The 11,798-nt window shown below is 33.8% G+C and overlaps 2 protein-coding genes and 1 non-coding gene across 3 annotated transcripts; 2 read left to right on the top strand and 1 right to left on the bottom strand.

Moving 5' to 3' along the window:
* Window positions 1-148: 148 nt before the first annotated feature.
* On the bottom strand, window positions 149-853 carry LOC113781248 (late embryogenesis abundant protein 18-like). Its single transcript, XM_027327151.1, has 2 exons — window positions 738-853; window positions 149-612 (listed from the first exon to the last, which is right to left on the bottom strand). Exons 1-2 carry the CDS (start codon window positions 822-824, stop codon window positions 322-324), a joined length of 378 nt encoding a protein of 125 aa, XP_027182952.1. The 5' UTR covers window positions 825-853; the 3' UTR covers window positions 149-321.
* A 5,368-nt stretch (window positions 854-6,221) lies between these two features.
* On the top strand, window positions 6,222-9,538 carry LOC113779622 (ferredoxin C 2, chloroplastic). The gene is made up of 6 exons (XM_027325272.1): window positions 6,222-6,588; window positions 6,727-6,790; window positions 7,923-8,011; window positions 8,242-8,310; window positions 8,992-9,036; window positions 9,149-9,538. The coding sequence occupies exons 1-6, from the start codon at window positions 6,331-6,333 to the stop codon at window positions 9,191-9,193; spliced, it is 570 nt and encodes a 189-aa protein (XP_027181073.1). The 5' UTR covers window positions 6,222-6,330; the 3' UTR covers window positions 9,194-9,538.
* LOC113781825 lies at window positions 7,127-7,208 on the top strand. The gene has a single exon (XR_003469728.1). It is a non-coding gene; the product is annotated as a small nucleolar RNA Z102/R77 (small nucleolar RNA).
* Window positions 9,539-11,798: the final 2,260 nt, after the last annotated feature.

Here is an 11,798-nt window from a genome sequence, read left to right as displayed (position 1 = left end):
TGCTTTTTGAATGTTAATGTATACAATCATTCTGTCATTCATGAACTCTCTCTCACAAATTATATATGTTCAAGACGGTGCTTTATTCTGTGGTTTTGCCTAGAATATGAAAGAGAGATTTGTCAGAATTGTGTAATAACACTGTATCAATGAGTAATCCCCATCAGATTCCAATTATTCTGGAAGTACACTAGACCGGTGCTTCTTGCTTGTTGATTTCTAAATTGTACAAGGAAACTTGCCTACTCCAATCCGGAATTTAAACGAACATAAACTTGCAGTCAATTACAAGCACCTATACATACACTGACTGTGGAAACGCTAGACGTGTTTGGTATGATGGTGGCCGGGAGGATGGCTCCCCGGAGGGTAAGCAGCAGTTGGAACCACAGTTGTTGGGTTGGCTGCAGTCCCAACAGGGGCATGATGCCCTTGACCTCCTCCAACCACTGGGTCGTGGTGACCATAAACAGGGTGAGAATGCTTTAGCTTTTCTGCTGCGTTCTCTGCTTTGGTTTCGTGCAGCTTCATCTTTGCTTCAGCTTCCTTAACTTTCCTTCCCTCCTTGGCTATCACCTTTTCTTCCTCTGTCCTTGCTGCAGCTTTCTCTGCCTGAAAAATCCAACCAGAATTTTGATATGTTACCACTTGATTCCTAAAACAAAAGTGATACTGTCCAGTCTTTGATTTAATCAAATAAATGCTGGGATATTAAGAACATAAGAAAACCTAAGCACCTTCTCTTCACCTTTGGCTATCATGATCTCAACCTTCTCTTGGGCTGCACCTGCTGCATTGCTAACCTTCTCTTTGACTGAATGCATTTTTTCTTTCCCTCTTTCGCCGTCACTATGTGTCTTTGTGTATTTTTTCTTGGATAAGTGAACGAGTAATGTTGTTATAGATGCTTCATCCTATAGAAGGGGTGACCGTTTGCATGGCTTTAATGGCGGTTGGACTACCATGGGATGACACGTCTGCTGCATCGCGTCTTCCATGCAGCTGGAGCTTTTCTGGGTCGTTGGCCTATCAAACATGTGTACTTGAAATCTAATTCCGTTTCCTTACTTCTTAAATTCCACCTTTCTCTATTAGAAGGGAAAAAATGTGCGAGAAACTTTAGGCTGCTAGGCTAATCATCAAGTTTGATATAAAGGAAAATCTACTGGTTTAGAATTAGAAAACTGGGCATTAATGAAAGGGAGATCAAATTGGATTAATAGGATCCAGACGCCACAATTGACTATATGAGGTTATGAGGAGAATAAAAACCTTTTTTTTTATTAATCTTCTAACATTGTTAGTTCATTAGCGTACCACTTAATACATGTAGAATTTCGTTTTAACAAAAAATATTAGTCCATTTATCAACTATTGGATGTAAAAGGTATTTTCATCTCATACTGGAACAAGAACATAATTTGGATTGTGATTTTTCACAAAAAAAATTTTACATTTTTCGTGAACACTTTTTTCAATCACTTTTTTATCTCATATGCATCAAATTATTGCAGTATATTTTGCTACAAAAAAAGTCCTAAAAAATAACAATCCAAAGGGGGCCATGCATTTTACTTAGATTAACATCAAATTGTGACTACCAAGAAATATTATGATTTTTTGTTCTTAGGCCCTTTAGCTAGAAGAAAAGGGTGTGATAAAATTATGGAATTTTCTAACTATCAGTGCACACTGCACACTTGTTACGACCTAAGTAACCACGTATATTAACAATTAATTATCTTACCGTACATTTACAAGCTTTTCTTATTTAATTTTACATTTCTAAAATATTACTTATTTGAAAATTCTCTCACATAGAATCCCAAACTAAATCAACTAATATCCAAAATTTTATTCACACTCAACTCTCTGGATATAAATATGGATTACTATCCCCTCCATCACGGGTAAATAATGTATCTCTACTTACCTATTAGAATATTCTCTATAATTATTTTCAGAAATCAAAATTGTTGATAATTTATTTCTATTTCATACTTAGGGTGTGCTTGATAAAATTGAAATCTGAGATCTGAAATTTGAAGTCTGAATCCATTAAATTATTGAATTGTTAAGTATTAAGGGTGCATTCGATAAAACTAAAGTCCAAAATCTGAAATCTAAAGTCTGAATCTATTAAGTTATTGAATTGTTAAATATTAAATCTAATATATTTGAGTGTATATTACATTTAGTGATAAGTGAATAACTTATCACTTAATTTTGGAAACAAGTTTTACCCAAAAAATTCAGTGCCACTTAATTAATTCAAATATTCAATTTTTGATTATCAAATGGTCTCAATATATTAAGATCTGAATCCATTAAATTTAAGTGTTGAATTGGGTTATCAAATAAGATCTAAATCTAATATATTTGAGTGCATATCATATTTAGTGATAAGTAAATAGTTTATTATTTAATTTTGAGAACAAGTTTTGTTTAAAAAATTTAGTGTCACTTAATTAATTCAAATATTTAATTTTTGGTTATCAAACGATCTGAATATGTAAGGGTGCGTTTGATAAAATTGAAATCTGAAAACTGAAGTCTAAAATCTGAATTTATTAAGTTACTGAATTGTTAAGTATTAAATCTAATACATTTGACTGCATATTACATTCAATGATAAGTGAATAGCAAAATCACTTAATTTGAGAGCAAGTCTTGTTTAGAAAATTCAGTGCCATTTAATTAATTCAAATGTTTAATTTTTTATTATCAAACGGTTTGAATATGTTAAAAACTGAATTCATTAAAATTTAAGTGTTGAACTGGATTATCAAATAGGGTCTAAGATCTAATTTTATTAAATTTAAGTGCTGAATTGGATTATCAAACAGGGCCTTAGGGTGCATTTAATAAAACTGAAGTTTGAAATTTGAAATCTGAATCAATTAAATTATTAATTGTTAAGTATTAAATCTAATATATTTGAGTGCATAGCACATTCAGTGATAAATGAATACTTAATTTTGGAAACAAGTTTTATCTAAGAAATTCAACGCCATTTAATTAATTTGGATGTTTAATTTTTGATTATCAAACGGTCTGAATATATTAAGATATGAATTCATTAAAATTTATTTGTTGAACTAGGTTATCAAACAGTGTCTTAGTTCCTATTTGATAACTCAGTTCAATACTTAAATTTAATGGATTCAGATATTAACATATTTAGGCCCTGATTAATAGTCTAATTCAGCATTTAAATTTAATGGATTCAAATCTTAACATATTCAAACCGTTTAATAATAAAAAATTGAATATTTGAATTAATTAAATAGTATTGAATTTTCTAGGCGAAACTTATTCTCATAATTAAGTGATAAGTTATTCACTTATCACTAAATGTGATATGCTCCAAATGTATTAGATTTAATATTTAATAATTCAATAACTTAATGGATTCAAATTTCAGATTTCAGACTTCAATTTTCAGATTTTAGTTTTATCAAACGCACCCTTAGTTTGATTGGATTACACTTTCAAAATTTGATGATTGGGATATATGTAAAAAATGGACAAGTACCAAATCCAGAAATATATGTTCAACAATTTTTATATCGGAGAAAATTAGGACAAAGAAATTATATGAATGAATGATTTAGGTAATGTTCAAATGGCCACAAAATCCGGTTACAGAAGATATTCCCAGAAAGTCCCATAAAAGATCACAGATCTCCTCGAAAATAGGATGGCATCACTATATCCTCTCTCAGTCCCTCTGTCCTCAATCCTCATAACCTCAAACGTTAGGTATTTCCTCTGCATATCTTCCTTGTGTGTGACATCTTTTTTGATATTTGTGAAGGATGAACAAAATCCACTTACAACTGTGCACTTCAGTGTGATCTTGACATGGTCTATCCAATAGATGACTCATTGCTAGATTTATTGTTTGGTGTTTTAATATAAATTTCACTTGGGCCAGTGAGTTCCCCGTCAACCTTCAAGCTATGTTTTCAGAACCGGACCGAATAGCGACTCGACCGAGGTTAGGGGTCAGGGGTCAATGGGTTCGACCGGGGGTCGATAGGGTCGAACCGGATGACGTCATAAATAAAAATTATTTAAAAATTAAAATATTATATATATAATATCTAATAATATATTGATATTAATAAAGGTATATTCATATATATTTGATGTTTCAAATATATTTAACAAGAAAATACAAAGAAATTAGAACAATCAAGTAACAATTTATATTATTTAATAAATATTAACAAGTTTAGAATTAAAATTATGAATTTAATTGAAAAATAACATCAAATTTTAGGACAATATTTATAAAGTATCAAATATTTGAGGTATATCAATAAGTTTTAACAATTTAGGGGGTCAAAATATAATATTAAAAAGTTTGAATTTTTTTTAAAAAAATTACTGTTGAAAACCGATTTTTGCCCGGTCAAACCTGGTTTTTGACCGGGTTTTAAATTTCCGGTTTTTTAATATGACTCGGACCGGCTACCTGGCCGGTTCCCGGTTCGACCGATTCGACCAGCCGGTCCGGTCCGAATTTCAAAACAGAGCCTTCAAGCTCTTGGAATGTGACCCCAAGACTAAGTAGATCAAAGACTACAAAGGTAATCTGACATGGACAGATGCCATGACACCGGACTTCTATCGGCAAACACTTGGGCAGATCGGGTTTATGTAGATCTAGTGGCTCAAAATTTATCATGTCGTCTCACCTATTTAAGTATTAGAGATATGGCAAAATTTAGATCACTAGATCTAGAAGACCAAATCTACTTAAGTTTTTGCCGACCTCTATTTGCCTAATGACGACGCTGTAGCAGTAGTAGTCCTCAGAAGTTGGAGAGCCAACACTCTATCAATGAGAGAAGGTTAGAATGGTCTTTGTATTCCCTTTTCCTTTTTCTGCTGCATAGGTTAGAAGAATCCAGTCAATTAATCCATACTACCAAATGTGTACATATTTGATATTGGCAAATGCTACTCCCGAGTCTCGAGCAACTTGATTGGTTTGTAGCAACATTGATTCAGTCACTAATTAGCGTAGGAAAATATATTGTATAGACATGATCTCGCAATAGCTATAAAATTTTTTTTTGTCGCAACGGTAAGTTAGTGATGGTATTACCTTACATCATGGTGGGATGATATATGTTGATGTAAGAAAAGCAAGGTCACCATTCGGTCCTGTTTGATATCTTTTCTTAAAGGTATTATTGTTAAAGGTTTAGCTCATGAACGTCTCACCTTAATTAAAGATATTGCCTTAGATCATGGTAGGATGATATACTTTAAGAAAAGTGATGGTGGGTGCTACATGGATATACCATGACGTAAGAAAAGTGATAGTAGGTGATATATAATGATGTAAGAAAAGTGATCTAAAGTTATGTATGATGATATATGTTGATGTAAGACAAGCAAAAGTAGGTGATGTATGATAATGTAAGAAATCAAAATGACACTATTATTTGTATCACCACATGATTAGTATATAAGTGAACTCGTAGACAACTTAATCGGTATACATCTGCTTATCGGGCTATAGACCAAGGTACATAAATTTTTGGATTAATTCTACTTTGTCCCCCTAAACTTTGGACAATTATCCACTTCAGTCCCTAAACTTCAAAATGGGACACTTAAGTCCCTAAACTTATAAATACCTCCCACTTAAGTCACTAAACTTATAAAATGGGACACTTAAATCCCTAAACCCTTATAAAATGGGACATTTCGACCACCAATGACATTCAGAATTTGTTAACAATTTTCCTTAAATGGGAGGTATTTATAAATTTAGGGACTTAAATGTCACATTTTAAAGTTTAGGGACTGAAATGGGTAATCGTCCAAAGTTTGGGGGGACAAAGTGGTATTAACCCTAAATTTTTGCAAACAATAAACTATTATCTAATTATTGTAACCAATTTTAAGGTAAATAGGATGTCATGAGCTAATTGTTCTTTCTTGTTCAAAACAAGTGTCTAGGATTTGGGTGGTAAGTTGTAACAAATCCCACATCTTTTCTTTACCTTATTTATATTATTAAAATTTGATTAAGAGCACTTAGAAAAGATTTTTTGTTTGTTTGTTTGAAAGAAAAGTGCACTTAGAAAAGGTTAAAAAGCCCCCAAAGAGTTATATACATTTTTTTGCCTTTGTATAGGATAATATCTTTAATTGATGTAATGAGGACTCAATTTTAATTTTTTCCCTTTGGTAGTTCTCCAACATAAATTTTCTCCCAAGCGTTACTATAAGTTAGTCGACGTAACCGAGTTATAACGTCCCGTTTTTCCGTTAATTCGAGTGGACAGGAAAAGAGGCAGATAACAAAACATGTCCGCCATCTCTTCTTCTCTCTTCTCCCGGCTACCGCCTATCCACCGCCACCGACTTCACACCGCACCTCACCAAAATTACCCCAAACACCGATGCAGGAGCAGCAGCAGCAAAACGACGTCGGAGCTCCGAACGCCACCTGCTTCGGTCACCGGCCAAAACGGTAGCAGCAGTTGCTCCCCGTCAGTCCCGTCCCACAAGGTCACTGTTCATGACCGCCAACGTGATATCGTTCACGAATTCTTCGTCCCCGAGGTACATTATCTCACGCATTCTAGCGTGTTTGTGCGTGTTTTTTCTCTTTCTCTGTTTTTTTTCTCCCCTTTTAAGTTTAGTTATATGAATTATTTGTTCAATTTACTTATTTATAGTAGTAATATGGATTTTGAGCAGGACCAGTATATATTGCATACGGCTGAATCGCAGAATATAAGTCTTCCATTTGCTTGCAGGCACGGTATATATTTATTTTTTGATTACTCTACTTTTAGTTAATGATTATTAAATAACTAATTAGGGGTGTATTCAAGCCTAATCAAGATCGACACAAAATTTATGTGCTTTAATTTGAGCTTGAGCTTGAACAAATATCTGAAGATAAGCTCGATCTCAGTGCTTAAAGTATATGATAATATCTAGCTCGACTTGTGATCTTGATTTGAGTGATGTTACTTGAGCTTGAATACTATCTTTTCTTGAACTTGAGTTTGATCCTTTTTTCAACTCAAGTTGGGCTCAATCGAGCTTAATTGAGCTTATGTAAGATACACTAATATTGTGGATGGAGCTAAGAGAATGAGATGATGGTTATCATTTTTTTATCGGTTTGATAGCCGATATGATGGCATTTTATTGTGAATTCTGGCTGATCATTCTCTTCATTCTCCATTTTTTGTGTCCACCTACACTGCACTCATTATCTGTATGATTTTCCTTTTTCTTTTGGAGGGTAGAGGGCACAAAATTGTTTGTTTCACTCGCATAAATTATGATTTAACATATTTGAAATTTTATGCTGAAAAGGTTGGAATTAGTTCCTCTTGTCTGGCGTTGAAAAGATTTACTTTGTGTTGTTACTATGTGGTTCCGGGGAATGAGATGATGCATAGAAATGAAAATTGAAGGCCAATATGATGGCTATATCCTATACGTGTGAATTCTGGCTGATCAGTCCCCCAGGTCCACAAATATAACTAAACTATGCGGGGCTTCTGTTGTCCCTATCTTGATTTGGTATTAGACTCTTTGCATATGTGGGGTTTGCTTTTTGATTTTGTATGCGATTTTGTGCCTGCATGTCTGATTTTTATATTATTTGTTTTGGTGTGTTTTGGCATGAATTAAGAGATAATCTTATATATATTGACAGTGTATACACTATCACGGTTGGATGCATGATGTGTATTCAAAATTTAGATTTCAAATTCAAATTCAGATTATATGTCATGCATCCAATGGTGAAAGTGTATACGCTGTCAATGTATAGAAGATTAATCCATGAATTAAACCCAATAAATTGTAGAACTTTGAGACACATTAAGGCATCTCTTTTTCATTTCATATAATTGTAAAAACTCATTGTCTGGCAGGTTGTTGTACTAGCTGTGCTGTTCGCGTAAAATCTGGGCAACTTAGACAGCCAGAGGCCCTCGGGATATCAGCGGAACTGAAATCTAAGGTAATTTGATCCTTACAAGATATTCCTTCTGTCCAGATTGTAAATTAGTGCTTCATTCGCTTTAAAGGTTTCCAAAGATATGTATTTTTTCAAACTAATTAGTGCTTCATCTCTTTTTGCTTCAAACCAAGTAAGTCCTTATTTGAAGTCAAAGCGCTATCACACATTCATAGAACTATAGATAATGATTTCACCAATTCTTGCATTGATGTTAAATTCTTTGTGTGCAGGGTTATGCACTTCTTTGTGTGGGTTTCCCATCATCTGACCTTGAAGTTGAAACACAAGATGAGGATGAGGTAATGTAGATTACTAGGTCATTGAATCTATCTATGATTCTTTAAGGTAGTGCATAAATCAAAGAATTGTTTCTGAAAAGCTTAAGAGCATTAATTACTGATGCAGGAAGGCTTCAAATGTTGAGGGAGAATTGTTTCTTTAGGAGTAATTTGTTGCTTGGTGTTCAGTTTCAAACTCTCCTAGGATCATTTTGACTTGAATTTTAGCTTTTGGGAGTCAAACTTCATTCTGGAATCTCTCTATCTCTCTCTCTCTCTGTGTTGCGCCCTCTTAACTGGATTTGTTGTCCGTAAGTGATTGACATTGTGCACAAACAGTTTTTTTTTAGTTGGTACGAAGTTATGTTCTTCTTGAAAAGCATACTCAGCATTCTGCTATCCACTGACACAAGAATTGGCCCCAATTTTCCGCAGTCAAATTAGATTTTTTTAAAAAGAATGTTTTCATGTAGTGGTATTTATGCTCAGTGTGGTTATTCTCTCTTAGCAAGTTTGACAAAGATAAATAGATCAAGTGGAGTTTTGATTCAGAAAAAAAAAAACAATCAGGAAAAGAAAAATGGTGTGGGGGGTTGTTATATCAGAACTCAGTCTCATTTGTGGCTGAAGTTCTTGCTCAACAAATTTGTCAAATGCTCTTTAGCTCAGCTAATGTGGAACTAATAATGCTATTCTGTGTAGGTGTATTGGCTTCAATTTGGAAGATATTTTGCCCGAGGACCTGTTGTAAGTTCTCTTATGCATCCTGTAGATCAATTGCAAAGAGATGTCATTTGTTGGGAACAAAGAAAAAGAACATTAAAGTTGAGGACTAACCACCTTGCTTTTCTTGCTGCAGGAAAGGGATGACTATGCCTTGGAGCTAGCCATGGGAGATGAATAAGCTGTCTTCCAGTCCCTTTCGAAGCAAGGTTTGATGGAATGAGTGTGAATGTACTAATCTCTCGTCCCAATTTTGATGTAACATAATTAAGTTAGTTGGCCATGATATAAGTTTCTTCTTCCCGGCCTGTTGTTTTGGATATGAACATTAACCCTCGCGCATCCTGATCCAATGAGAAACTTGAAGTTTTCTTGCTCCTGGTGCAGTCCTTTGTGTAGTCTATGATTCTATGCCCGGTTGTCGTATGTCAACTGCATTTCACCTTCCGCCAGTGGACCTCCTTGTGAGTTAAATGTAGAAGATTGATGTGCATTCTATAGCACTAGAGAATTACTGTTGATTTTATATCGATATGCAGTTTACTGCAGAGAAACAAAGATTCCAGTATAATTCAAAGTAATATTTCTGAAATGTTTCGGGGAAGGAGTGCTTGTGATTAAAAAAAAAAAAAAGTTAAAATAGTATCATAAACTGCAGTTGAAAGCTTTCTTGATCTGGTTTGTGCCTTAAAAAGTCCTTCTAATGAGGAATGACATTCCCAAGAATCTTAATCCTTCTGATCTTTTGAGAATTGACAAAGCAGATCTGCCTTTTTCTCGGGGATCAGATAAGCTTTCTTTTTCTTTTTTTAGAAAAAAGAATTATTAGACCTTGCATGATAAAAAGAGGAGCTTGTGCAAGAGCAGTGCTCGCTAAAACCAGCAGGCCCCTGTCAGGCTACCAACATACAGGCCAAAATAAAAGAAAGAAAACGTTTAATGAGTCGACTCCAAGGAACGACAGGGACAAAAATATCATTAGGCCCCCAATGGGGACTGGAGGGTCTCATGACAAAAGTGGCAGTAGTCCTAGTTCTTGACACTGAATTCTAATGCCATTGGATAGCTGTTCAATGTCAGCCAAGTGTTCACATGGTTTGTCGAAGATGCGAGGGGGTAATGTTATTTATTCACAGTTGGAAAGATAAATATGTTGCATTTATAGCTCTTTTTCAAATTGACAATATATTATTAAAGGTAACCCCTGTACTAGGACTTGTGGTGGTGGTCCATATTTGAAATTTTCCTCAAAAATGAATCTGGCTTTGGTAGAAGGTCAGCTGAGACATTTTGTTGGGCATTGGATGATCTTTGCTTGTCTGGTATCTCGTTCACCCCTTTACTACTTTCGCAATCATATTGAAATTACTTGCATGCTTCCTTCTTGTCAAGAGGTCAATTTTCTTACAATAATTAGGTCAATTTTCGTTTGGTCATACTTAGGGTGCATTTGATAATAAAACTGAAGTCTGAAATTTGAAATCCAAAATCTAAATTTATTAAATTATTAAATTATTAAGTATTAAATCTAATACATTTGAGTGCATATCGCATTCAGTGATAAGTGAATAGCTTATCACTTAATTTTGGAACCAAGTTTTGCCTAAAAAATTCAGTGTCACTTAATTAATTCTTATGTTCAATTTTTTATTATCAAACGATTTGAATATATTAATATTTGAATCCATTAAATTTAAGTGCTACATTGGATTATCAAACAGGGTCTTAGAATTGTTGCAATCCTCTTGTGGTCAAAGTAGTATCCATGAGGGATATCAAGAGATTGAGAATGGAAGATGTGACAGTGTGTAATTGCTATTAAATTTATAAATATTTTCTCTTGATTTTGGTCAAATATTGTATTATTGGATGGATTCTACTTATATTTGACAACCGGTGGTAATTTCAGGACTATTGCAAGAAAAGGAGTAAAAAGTGGATTAATGAAGATTCTTAGCCATTCCGTGGGGTCACGACCTAGTTTTTTGTTCTCTATGGGAACTTCTTTAGTTTTTAGTAGTAATTAGGAAAGCAAAGACGAAAATCAAAAAGAAAGAAGAGTGCCCTTTTACTTAGGAGTTTCGTTTTTGTTTTGAAGATTTGACTAGTCTCGGCACTAGGAGAAGAAAACGGAGGCTGCTGGTTTTCTCGCTTGATTAGTACTTTTGAAAGAAACAATTCGAGGAGGGTCGTGACTCTTACTTAGAAAAGACGACTCTTGTTCTGTCTCTAAAGTCTAAACCGCACGTCTTTTGCTCTTTTTATACTTTTGCGTTGGAGATTTTTCACGCGATGAACAATTAATTTTCTTTTCTAGTCAAGAGATGACGAAGGATTTGATTTATTTATAATTGTGAGATCTAGTTGTTTTTTTTTATTATTCATTAGTATTCATGAGTATTCATGAGTTTCTGATTTGATTTCTCATGGTTATTTTGTTGTTTGAATATCAGGGACGTCCGATATTTAATTCAACTTAACAAACTATTGTCAATTAAGATAGTTAAATCCGTAATTATTTAATTGTCTTAAATTAGTGACGACTAACATGATTGGTTTCATGTTAGGGAACATATGATCTAATTTAAATAAACTCTGGTAGTGCATTTATTAATTAGAACAAAATTTTTTCTAGTTTCTAATGCAATTAAGAAATTAAATTCTATGAGCGTACCTAGAATTGTTTTTTAATTCGAAAAATAGTTAACAGGCGTACCTTAATTATTGAAACAACAAAAAAAAAGTAGATTGTTATCGCGTGTTTGGCATTTATAACCTATTTATTA

Source organism: Coffea eugenioides, chromosome 8 (genome assembly GCF_003713205.1).
Source record: "Coffea eugenioides isolate CCC68of chromosome 8, Ceug_1.0, whole genome shotgun sequence".
NCBI lineage: Eukaryota > Viridiplantae > Streptophyta > Magnoliopsida > Gentianales > Rubiaceae > Coffea > Coffea eugenioides.
The sequence above is the reverse complement of the archived record's forward strand: the minus strand, read 5'-3'. Positions and strand labels throughout refer to the sequence as shown.